Source organism: Gekko japonicus, unplaced genomic scaffold (genome assembly GCF_001447785.1).
Source record: "Gekko japonicus isolate JY-2015 unplaced genomic scaffold, Gekko_japonicus_V1.1 scaffold264, whole genome shotgun sequence".
Lineage (NCBI taxonomy): Eukaryota > Metazoa > Chordata > Lepidosauria > Squamata > Gekkonidae > Gekko > Gekko japonicus.
Genome location: NW_015162484.1, coordinates 643,830 through 655,947, shown reverse-complemented (window position 1 = coordinate 655,947; position 12,118 = coordinate 643,830). Strand labels below are relative to the sequence as shown.

Below are 12,118 nucleotides of genomic sequence, written 5' to 3'. Positions count from 1 at the left end.
ATCAGTTCTCTTGGAGACAATGGCTGCTTTGGGCAGTAGATTCTATGGCATTATACCCTCCTGAGGTCCCTCCCCACCCAAAATCCTGCCCTCCCCAGGCTCTACCCCTCAAATCTACAGGTATTTCCCAACCCAGAGTTGGCAACTGTGCAACTGGCTATGGAACCACTTTCCAGACCCTTGAAACCCAGAAAACGTGGCACAGGAGGAGGTGCTTTTCTACCTTAGCTGTGACTGCATAGCCCCAAATTAACATAAGCCAACCTCCAGGCGGCACCTGGAGGTCTCCAGCTATTAAAACGGATGTCCAGATGATCAAGATCAGTTCTCCTGGAGACAATGGCTGCTTTGGGTAGTGGATTCTATAGCATTATACCCTGCTGAGGTCCCTCCCCACCCCAAACCCTGCTCTTCCCAGGCTCTACCCCTCAAATATACAGGTATGTTCCAACCCAGAGTTCGCAACCGTGTAATCGGCTATGGTACCACTTTCCAGACCCTTGGAACCCAGAAAACATGGCACAGGAGGAGGTGCTTTTCTACCTTAGCTGCCACCGCATAACACTCCCCTCCCCCTCAAAAAATAAGTCAGAGGTGGAGAGAACCATATCTTTTACCATGAGGCTGTCCTCCCATTCTACCCACTTGGGGAAGCAAAATGACTTGAGACAGCCCTGCCTTATAGCTAAGCAGAAGGAAAGAAACATGGCTTGCCTCCCTCCATTTTCTGCTTCCCTCTGCCGCCCCACCAGCCACAGTCGGGACACTCATCTGGAACTTCCTTCTAGATCTCGTTGTATTTCTTCCCACAACAGCATTACTCCTAGTACACAGATAAAACAAAAAACCCAAGACATGCTAGCCAATCAGAATCAAGGTTAAAATTCCTTCCTGACCATGTTAACCAGCAGCAGTTATTCAGGTGAGTAGAAACACCAGAATTAACACATGAAGGAATGGCTAGGCAGATTTTGTTGGCTGACAACTTGAAATGCCTCTTGAATACACAACACTGATCAAATAGGAGCCTGACCACTGGCATGGGAGTTCTCTGGCTGAGCCAGTGCTGGGCATAATTTCCCAGGGTCTCCTCCTCCTACTTCTTCTATCTATACACAGTAAGTGTTCTAAAGTAAGGCTACACTTGGAGACTTATTGCTTATTTTCCTTGTAAGTTCTGACTGGGAACAAAACTTGACAAACGAAGGCGTGCCAGACAAAAGTGTTTAGAGGAGTAGATCCAACTTGCATCCTTGCAGCTGGCCACCTCTTGTATAGTCCAAACTAATTCATATAAAGATTGGTACAGAAATAGCTTTTGTAGTTTAAAGAAGCACAAGACAGACAGCTACGCTTCTGCTCATGAATGAAAAAAACATACTTCAAAATGCATCTTATGCCATGTGCGGCATCCATATTCAGCACCCATGTAAACCATTTGTAACCCGAAACATTACTCTGTGTGCGCATCTTTGAGAAAGAGCAAGTGTGTATCCACAGGCATAGCCATTTTCATACAGTTCATACAGGAATGGTAAAACCCAATTTTTGCTGCCCACAACTGAACAAAACACAGAAAGCAACATCCTGGTCTTCTGAGCATTCCGTTAACAATACTACACAGTTTTCTTGTTTATTTCAAAACCAGTTACCCAAAATTTCTACTACACTTGAGAACTTTAGCTAACAGGAACTCATCTGAACAAACTGAAGACTTGACTACAGCAGTTTCCATCTGTTAATGTTGACAGGAAGTTAACTGCCCCAGTTCTAGTGGCCTGAAAAGCAGTAATACCTCAACAGCAGCATCTCTGCATCAGCTGGACATGGAACAAAAATATGTCTGGATAGAAGAAAGCTCTTTCTATACCCTCCCTCCTACCAGGGGCCATAGCATAACTCAGCACATGCAAACACAGATGGAAAATGTGATAATGTGTGTCTGTGGGAATGACAAAAGAAATTCCTCTGTCAGCAACACAAATAAAAATGGCATAGAATAATGCAGACTCTGACTTACTGACTGTTTACTAACTGTTATACTATTATAACAGCAACTCAAGATACCTGTTGGAGACTTTAGAAATGAGTTAAAAACAAAGAGAAATGAGCTGGTTTGTGATGGACACTTATAGGTGATGAAGGACACCAAATGACTCTGCAAACAATAAGGCTCACCAACCCATCAATCCAACCAAGAAAACAGATCACATGGAGGATGTGATGGCATAAATATGTGCATTCTCTTACCTCCAGATTAATGTTAATTGAATCTCATTTATCATCATTGTTCTCATCTGTATAATTGTGTTTTCATTACAAGGAGAACATAGCCATTACAAAAGAAAGTTCATACACACTGGGTCAAAAAACACTGATACAGTCAATCAGTTCCCTTCTTAATTAGATGAACCCCATGACTCAGAGAAGCTTATAGGTAAATGGGATTTTACAGTCTATAATATAATGCCATCATGAATCTGATACAAGTCAAATGATAACTTTGGGTTGTATCCAACCAGTTTTTCCACTTGTAAAAAGGGGTCCCCTTTGACCACCAAAAAGGCTATGTTGGGGAATCATGGGATCTGCAACAAAAGTCACATGGACTGTGGGTGGTGGTATTAAGTAGAAGAACTAGTTAAGACTGAGCAAAAAAGCTAACTGGATCCAACCCATAACATTTAATTTTGTATATTAAGCAGTAAACGTTTTAAACTATGAACATGCACCATTAGGGATAGGTGCCTTTGATAACAATCTAGAGTAACCAGGTAGAGTGTTTAAGAACTATTAAATAACTTTTCATACTTGTAGCCAAGCTGTCGACATACCACAGCTGCATCCTTATCGGACCATCCATCATCACAAATTGTCCCCCACTGGCCATGGATAAAGATCTCTACCCGTCCTTCTTTCTTATTTTCACCATCCATCAGTCTGATGGGAGGCCCTGGGAACAAGTTACAGCTGTTAAGATACCAACAATGGTAGCAAGAAATTGTACACTAGCTAATATCCATCACACTCAGTGAAAGTGGTGAAAGTGGTCAACTGAAGCTCAAATTTAACATGCATTCCAGTTTTACATATTAGGGCTGAAAGTATTCAGATCAATTTGGGAGGGGCCATGCTTCAGTGGTAGAGCATCTGCTTGGCACGCAGAAGATTCCGGTACTGGGTTCAATCCCTGGCATCTCCAGTTTAAAAAAAAGGACCAGGCAGCTGTGGGTGCTGTGAAAAACCTCTGCCTGGGACCCTGGAGAGCTGCTGCCAGTCTGAGTAAATACTGATCTTGATGGACGGAGGAACTGATTCAGTGTAAGGTAGCTTCACATGTGAATGACAATCTGATATTAAGAATAACTACATTAAGAGTTAATGTAAGCACTCTCTTCAATATCCACAGAGCCAGCTTGGTGTAGAGAGCCAGCTTGGTGTAGTGGTTAAGAGTGGCAGACTCTAATCTGGAGAACCAGGTTTGATTCCCCAGTCCTCCACAGGAAGCCAGCTGGGTGACCTTGGGTCAGTCACAGTTCTCTCAGAACTCTCTCAGCCCCACCTACCTCACAGGGTATCTGTTGTAGGAAGAGGAAGGGAAGGAAATCGTAAGCAATTCTGAGACTCCTTTGGGTAATGAAGAGTGGTGTATAAAACCAACTCTTCTTCTAATACTCTTCTGCCTGCTGATTCTAAACTAGATCTCAGATTTGGAAGATGGCAATAGATTTTTTGACACTCAGGTTACAAAACCTATACATCCTGATCCAGCCAAGAACACCTGTACATATCACATTTTCTGATTAGAAACCATGGGCATTAAACTGATGTGCCTCTAAATATGGATCAGAATGTACATTCAACTGCAGAGGCTGTCTCTCCACACAGTACTGTTTTCAATGAGATATGAACATTAATAGTTACATTTTAATACTTTTTCAAAAGCACAACTAGGGCTGAACTGAAATATAAACACAGTTTCAAGAGTACAAAGTGTGAGTTTCCAGAGTCTGAAATATGGTTCCTAAAACTCAAATACCAAATTTTAGGGTTCTATTTTGGAGACTGTATTTCAAATCTGCAATGCATTTGATCAGCTAATATGAATTGTGCCACTCAGCTAAGCTATGGCTTAGTGGCAGAGCATCTCTTTGTGCACATTAGACCCCAGATTCAATCTTTGACATTCAAGTTACAGTTGAAAGGATCAGGTAGAAGGTGAGGTGAAAGACCTCCACCTGATACCCTGGAGAGCCAGTGCCAGTCAGAGTAGACACTACTGATTTTGATGGGCCAAAGGTATGATTCAGTATATGACAGCTTCATATAACTTATGTTTATATATTTTTGAGACAGACTGAGAATATTAAACTACAATTTAGGCTCTAGTCATGTCCAGTAAACTATTACTAGAGCTGCCTGAATTTTCTTTGGAATCAGTTCACTTAGTTCCTTCTATCGCACATATATACAGACCAAAAATTATAACAATTAAAACTAGGCATTCCGCTTCTTGTTACGCTTTCATATTAAAATAAAAGCTTTTGGAACACTTTCTGAATAATTTGTTCCTTATGTTTCTGCTTTAGTTAGCCCTTTATGCTAACCAAACACCAGTCTCACGCATACGGAGGAATTTACACACAATTCTTTTGCACATCTAAGTGAATTCCCTGGCACATAATACATCTCTTAAAATGCACATGTCACGTGATTTTAGCATATAAACAGAGAAATGTAAAATGTGAAGAAGTCCTAAAATACAGGGAGATAAGCTTCATATGAAAGCAGTGTACCTTATTTTGTCATAATTACCCAGAGGTGTTCAACTATTCAGTTACAGGTATCAAGCTTGAAGAATCCTCTCAGTGGAGATTGTTGAGCTAACCCAGACTACAAAATCAGCAGCATAACATCTGTTTGCCGCACTGCTTAATTTCAGACTGCATGTTTTAATGTTAGAGCTTTCAGTCTGAAATTCTAGTTTTCTTATATACAAAGATTTCCTTTCATATTGGAGAGTACTGAATTGCAACTCTCGTCATCTAACAAAAAACATACAACATGACTAACTTCAGTTGTTGTAGATTTTCTGGGCTGTATGGCCGTAGTCTTGGCATTGTAGTACCGGACATTTTGCCAGCATCTGTGACAGGCATCCTCAGAGGTATAACACAGAAAAATGGAGTACTCTCTGTGACAATGTGAGCAGAAAAATGGCAGGCAGGTAATTTATATCTACTCAGGAAGGTGGGGTGGGGCTGAATCATTATCTTGTAGGAGTTTCCCAGGCTGAGACATGCTAATGCAGGAGATTTCCTGAGGAGGTTCTTTTGCATATGGATTGGCTGTTGAGATTCTAATCTTATCTGTAGTGCTTGTTGAGAAAGAGACTGATATTTTCTATTTATGAATCTATATCTGCTGACACACACACTACATGAACTGTGCACACACATGTATACCCATAGGCATAGAGAAAGCTGCTTGCATTTCCTATTGTGAGAGATTTTACATAGAGGACACTTGCCTGCATTTTATGTTAATGAGGTCTGCACACACATTCAGCTCAGAGCCTTATGGGAAAGAGAAGCACATTTTGCCATTATTAGCAGAAACAACAACCAAGGAGAGGAAATTCCCCATTGCTGAAGGACCTGATGTCATATAGTACATGGATCCGATCTGCATCTGAATTGCCATTTCCTATTGGATAGTGCCTTGATTGCCGGGGAAAGCCAAGATCTATTTGCACATCAAGGAGGGTCCAGGATGCCAGGACTTCACACCTGACCAGATGGCTTTCCATGAGTTAGAGTTTATTAAAGTTTCAAATATTGGCCCAACCCCTAGGGTTGTTGTTGTTCAGTCGCACAGTCGAGTCCGACTCTTCGCGACCCCATGGACAATCTCCCGCCAGGCTCTCCTGTCTTCCGCCGTCCTCCGAAGTTGGCTCAATTTCATGTTCGTTGCATCGCTGACACTGTCTAACCATCTCATCCTTTGCCGTCCCCGTCTTCTTTGACCTTCAATCTTTCCCAGCATCAGGGTCTTTTCCAGTGAGTGCTCCCTTCTCATTTGGTGGCCAAAGTATTTGAGCTTCAGTTTCATTATCTGGCCTTCCAGGGAACAGTCAGGGTTGATTTCTTTGAGGATTGACTGATTTGTTCTTCTTGCAGTCCAAGGGACTCTCAAGAGTCTTCTCCAGCACCATAGTTCAAAAGAATCTATTCTTCGGCGCTCGGCCTTCCTTATAGTCCAACTCTCACAGCCATACATGACTACTGGGAATACCATTGCTTTGACCATGCGGACTTTTGTTGGCAGGGTGATGTCTCTACTTTTTATCATGCTGTTTAGGTTCGCCATCACTTTCCTCCCAAGGAGCAGGCATCTTTTAATTTCATGGCTGCAGTCACAGTCTGCGGTGATCTGGGATCCCAGGAACGTGAAGTCTGTCACTACTTCCACGACTTCCCCTTCTATTTGCCAAGGAGTGATGGGGCCGGATGCCATGATCTTAGTTTTTTTGATGTTGAGCTTCAAGCCCACTTTTGCGCTCTCCTCTTTTACTCTGAGCAAGAGGCTCTTTAGATCCTTTTCACTTTCAGCCATTAGAGTGGTATCATCTGCATATCTGAGGTTGTTGATCTTTTCCCCAGCAATCTTAATTCCCGCTTGTGATTCATCCAGGCCAGCATTTCGCATGATGTACTCTGCATATATATTAAATAAGCAAGGCGACAATATACATCCTTGTCGTACTCCTTTTCCTATGCTGAACCAATCAGTTGTTCCATATCCGGTTCTAACTGTCGCTTCTTGGCCCTTATACAGGTTTCTCAAGAGACATGTGAGGTGGTCTGGTACTCCCATCTCTTTAAGGCCCTGCCATAGTTTGTTGTGATCCACACAGTCAAAAGCTTTAGCATAGTCAATGAAGCAGAAGTAGATATTTTTCTGGTACTCTCTTGCTTTCTCCATAATCCAGCGAATGTTGGCAATTTGATCTCTAGTTCCTCTACCTCTTCGAAACCCAGCTTGTACTTCTGGTAGTTCTCTATCCACGTACTGTTGAAGCCTAGCTTGTAGGATCTTGAGCATGACCTTGCTAGCGTGTGATATGAGTGCAATTGTGCGATAGTTTGAACATTCCTTGGCATTGCCCTTCTTTGGGATTGGAATGTATACTGACCTTTTCCAATCCTGTGGCCACTGTTGCGTTTTCCAAATTTGCTGGCAAATGGAGTGCAGCACTTTAACAGCATCATCTTCTAAGACTTTGAATAGCTCAGCTGGAATACCATCACCTCCACTAGCTTTGTTGTTAGCAATGCTTTCTAAGGCCCATTTAACTTCACATTCCAGGATGTCTGGCTCGAGGTCAGTGATTATACCGTCGTGGTTGTCAAGGACATCGAGGTCTTTCTTGTATAGTTCTTCTGTGTATTCTTGCCATCTTTTCCTAATCTCTTCTGCTTCTGTTAGGTCCCTACCGTTTTTGTCCTTTATCATGGCCAGCTTTGCATGGAACGCTCCCTTGATTTCTCCAACTTTCTTGAAGAGATCTCTAGTCCTTCCCATTCTATTGTTTTCTTCTATTACTTTGCACTGTTCATTCAGGAAGGCCTCCTTATCTCTCCTTGCTGTTCTCTGGAAATCTGCGTTCAGTTGGGTAAATCTTTCCTTTTCGCCTTTGCCTTTCGCTTTCCTTCTTTCCTCTGCTATTTGTAAAGCCTCATCAGAAAGCCACTTTGCTTTCTTACATTTCTTTTTCTTTGGGATGGTGGTGATTGCTGCCTCCTGTACGATGTCACGAACCTCTGTCCATAGTTCTTCAGGCACTCTATCTATCAAATCCAGACCCTTGAATCTATTCTTCACCTCTACTGTATATTCATCAGGGATGCGATCTAGGTCAAACCTGAATGGCCTCGTGGTTTTCCCAATTTTCTTCAGTTTAAGTCTGAATTTTGCAATGAGTAGCTCATGATCTGAACCACAGTCAGCTCCAGGTCTTGTTTTTACTGACTGGATAGAGCTTCTCCATCTTTGACTGCAAATTATATAGTCAATCTGATTTCGGTGTTGCCCATCTGGTGATGTCCATGTGTAGAGTCGCCTCTTAGGTTGTTGGAAAAGGGTGTTCGCTATGACCAGTGTGTTCTCTTGACAAAACTCTGTTAACCTTTGCCCTGCTTCATTTTGCTTTCCAAGGCCAAACTTGTCTGTTATTCCAGTTACCTTTTGACTTCCTACTTTAGCATTCCAGTCCCCTATGATGATGAGGACATCATTTTTTGGTGTTAGTTCTAGGAGGTGTTGTAGGTCTTCATAGAACCGGTCCACTTCAGCCTCTTCTGCATCAGTGGTTGGGGCATAGACTTGGATTACTGTGATGTTGAATGGTTTGCCTTGGAATCGGACAGAAATCATTCTGTCATTTTTGAGATTGTATCCCAGTACTGCCTTTTGCACTCTCTTGTTGACTATAAAGGCCACACCATTTTTTCTACGAGATTCCTGGCCACAGTAGTAGATATAATGGTCTTCTGAGTTAAATTCGCCCATTCCTGTCCACTTTAGTTCACTGATTCCTAGGATATCGATGTTCAGTCTTGCCATCTCATTTTTGACCACGTCAAGCTTACCTTGATTCATAGATCTTACATTCCAGGTTCCTATGTAGTATTGTTCTTTGCAGCATTGGACTTTCCTTTCACCATCAGACACATCCACAACTGAGCGTCCTTTCGGCTTTGGCCCAGCCGCTTCACTCTTTCTGGGGTTACTTGTACTTGTCCTCTGCTCTTCCTCAGTAGCATATTGGACACCTTCCGACCTGAGGGGCTCATCTTCCGGCGTCATATCTTTTAGCCTTTTGATACTGTCCATGGGGTTTTCTTGGCAAAAATACTGGAGTGGGTTGCCATTTCCTTCTCCAGGTGGATCACGCTTGGTCTGAGTTCTCTGCTGTGGCCTGTCCGTCTTGGGTGGCCCTTCACGGCATAGCCCACAGCTTCATTGAACTGCGCAAGCCCCCTCGCCACGACAAGGCTGTAGGTTACCAGCAACTATTCAGCAGAGAGAAAACATGCAGAGAAGACCTTGCTCCAAAGTGTAGAGAATACAGCAATAACACTAGAGTCTATAATCATTCTACCATAAACCAGAAGCAAGGTGTATGGTATCACCCTTACTTTATACAAAAGCCTTGCCCAGTCTCTTTGAAATATGGGACATTTGGCTGTGCAGCCTCAGTGCTTAATATCTGCACCCCCATTGATCAAAATTTTCCTTCTGCTGTTGTCATCATCTAGAAAAGCTTATTCTGCAAGAAAATAATGTTAGTTTAGGCTCTACTCATATTACGTAGACAGCAATTCAGGATATTAGCTATAAAAGTGTCCACATTTTTACTGTCAACCAACTTGTTACCTTGCAGAAGATTCATTCACAACTATGAAACTGATACAACTCTCAGGTACCCAAAGGGAATTTTACCATATGAATATATTTAATTATACCAGACTTCTTCCAGCTCAGGTTAGGTTTCATTGGGTCATAAGCACAGCAGTACAGATGGTTTGTGTCTCCGTATGTGAACAGGCACCATGATATGAATTCCTGATTCCCTTTCCTAGGAAACACAGTGTCTCTCCCACACAGAAATTCTATGGTACTGTTGGGATAATTTAACTTTTGGGACACTGGGAGATATAAAATGATACAAGAAGAGGCAAATATAAAAGAGCAGAAAATATGGATGTGGAAATACATTTAGCAAAAAAATATTCATGATTGATTTGGAATAAGAAATCTAATTTAACAAAATGATCCATTTTCCAGCACTGTAATATGTTTTAACAAGCTTTAGATGAGGAAGTTATAATTTAACAGAAAGCTTCAACTTATATCACTGATTTGTTACTTAGCTGTACAACTATCCAATAGTTCTTTGTTAAGCTGAAGGGCAAAGTGCAACTTTTAAACAAATTACAACCTAAGCTTCTTGACTGTTCTGTCAGCGCTATCCTAAGCAGAATTACTCTCTATAACCTTTCAAATCAATGGGCTTAGAAGGGTGCCCTCTGTTTAGTATTAACCTGTGTGTTTCTTACTGAAATTGGTATTTCCTAACTCAGAGACAACACAGATTTGTTTAAGGGCTCAGGAGCAGGATTTAGGAATGAATAAGGCAACTCATTCCTATACTTGGGAATTAAGCACACAGGGCTCTTTAAATGCCTGCAGTTGGCTTCTCAACTATACCAGGAGGATATTCCCCATGCTCCCATGACTCTCACACATGCAAATCCTCCTAAAAGTCATACCTATAAGAAGAATTGTAACACAGAAAGGGTTTATTCTTCCTGCGTCTACTTTCAAGTCAAACGTTGCTTATGCTGAGAGTCCAAATCATAGTTCCCATAAATTGTAAGGACTCTGCACATCCTACACTAGAAAAGTATTCTAGTTCTAGTATATCATTAATATAAACAGGGTTCAAATATTCCTCTGTATCAGTTATTAGCTGCTTCAAAGGACACCCACAGTAACAGCAAAACAACAGTCTGACCACAGAGCAAAGGTGTTGGAATCTCTGTCATCTGGCTGTCATCTTCTCTTCATCAAAAGTCTGTAATGTTATTGTTTATTTTGTCGGAGGTAACTGTGGATAAGTCCTTTATGCTATATAAAAATGTAATGCTTTCTTTTTTCATCTGGTTAAACTTCATCCTTGCTTTGCGGCAATACACTGTTAAACAGAGGATTCTTTAATAGATTTTCTTTTTGTCTTTCATATACAAAAAATGCAGTTTGCTCCAATATTTAGAAATTGTCTCATGCCACTGTTGTGGCTCTCTTATTCCATTTCTGTGGGCCTCAACCTTTGGAGTGGATGCCGTTCAATATGCCTACTCACTCTTTCATTCCATTTCTCTCGAGTTTAACTCAAATGCAGTTATCAGTTTTGGAATTTAATAAGACAAGGCAATCATGGATTACTTAAATTGTAAGTTGGATCATACAATTTAATTTTTCAGCATTTAACATATAATGTTAACACTTATGCTTTGCTTTAGTTCTGTTGCTTAGATTTCTGGTCAGTTCTACAACTCAAATGTTATTTAATTGTTTATTGACTGTCCCATCCTGTTGATCGTATTTACTCTTTCTGTTAAGTCCACCCTTAAGTCTCAATGAGAAAGGCAGACTATAAATAATGTAAATAAAAATTAAATGAAATAAATAACTGCATAAGCTAATTGGACAAAAGATGTCCAGTTTAAAAGAGGCTGGAAGAATGAAAACACGTAACCTAATCCAGGGCCCTTTGTGTGGACTTCCCCATTGATCTCAAAAAGAGGACAAAAGGACATATATTCCCCTTTATGAATGTAGAACTGCCTCCTCCATTTAAAGGAATGGGAAAGATCTTTGCACATACACCATAAACCCCATACCAAATTGGATTGCTAGACTGATTTTTTGTGGAAACTCCAGGTAGGTTGCAGCCCAACAAGTCCTCTCAGATTTCCCTTGTTTCCATACCTACATTTAATAATTAGCAAGGATATTTACTGCCGATGTTCTGTCCACAAACTTACCCAGTGAGATTCTGTGGCTGTCATTATCTGGATAGCAACTGAGTCGGACATCCTCTTGGTGGCTGCAGTCATGCCTTCCCCACTCCCTCTTTGAACACTGGAGGATGGCAGACTCCTTTCCTGAGCAGCTGACATCATCCAGCCAGATAGGTCCCCTGGCCTCTTCTATGTAGCGTTCCGATGAACTCCTTCCATTCCTGTGCACACATAGATTACTGTCAGTATTGTAAATGACACAGAACACATTAAAGAGGTAAATCACCTTTTGTGATTCTAACAGATCCAATGAACACTCCAAAAGAAGACTAGGTTCAGTTTCCATATTTTGAATTAATGTGTCTCAATCTTCAAATAAACATTCCTAAAATCAATTGACATTACCTTTTTTTAAGCCAACATTCATCAGAGTACTTAATTACAAACTTAATGTAATGTGCAGAGTTCTGTACTGCGTATTACTGTTCTGTACTGCATTTTTTTTGATGCTGAAGACTGGTACAGATGTA

At 41.3% G+C, this 12,118-nt stretch overlaps 1 protein-coding gene across 1 annotated transcript in view; it reads right to left on the bottom strand.

The window, feature by feature from the left end:
- Positions 1-12,118, bottom strand: part of PRSS12 (protease, serine 12) — a 68,531-nt gene that overhangs the window by 32,739 nt on the left and 23,674 nt on the right. The window contains exons 7-8 of the mRNA XM_015405925.1: positions 11,613-11,809; positions 2,812-2,953 (exon numbers count right to left, since the gene is read on the bottom strand). Of these exons, the coding sequence (XP_015261411.1) occupies positions 2,812-2,953; positions 11,613-11,809 (339 nt within the window). The remainder of the gene's footprint in view (positions 1-2,811; positions 2,954-11,612; positions 11,810-12,118) is intronic.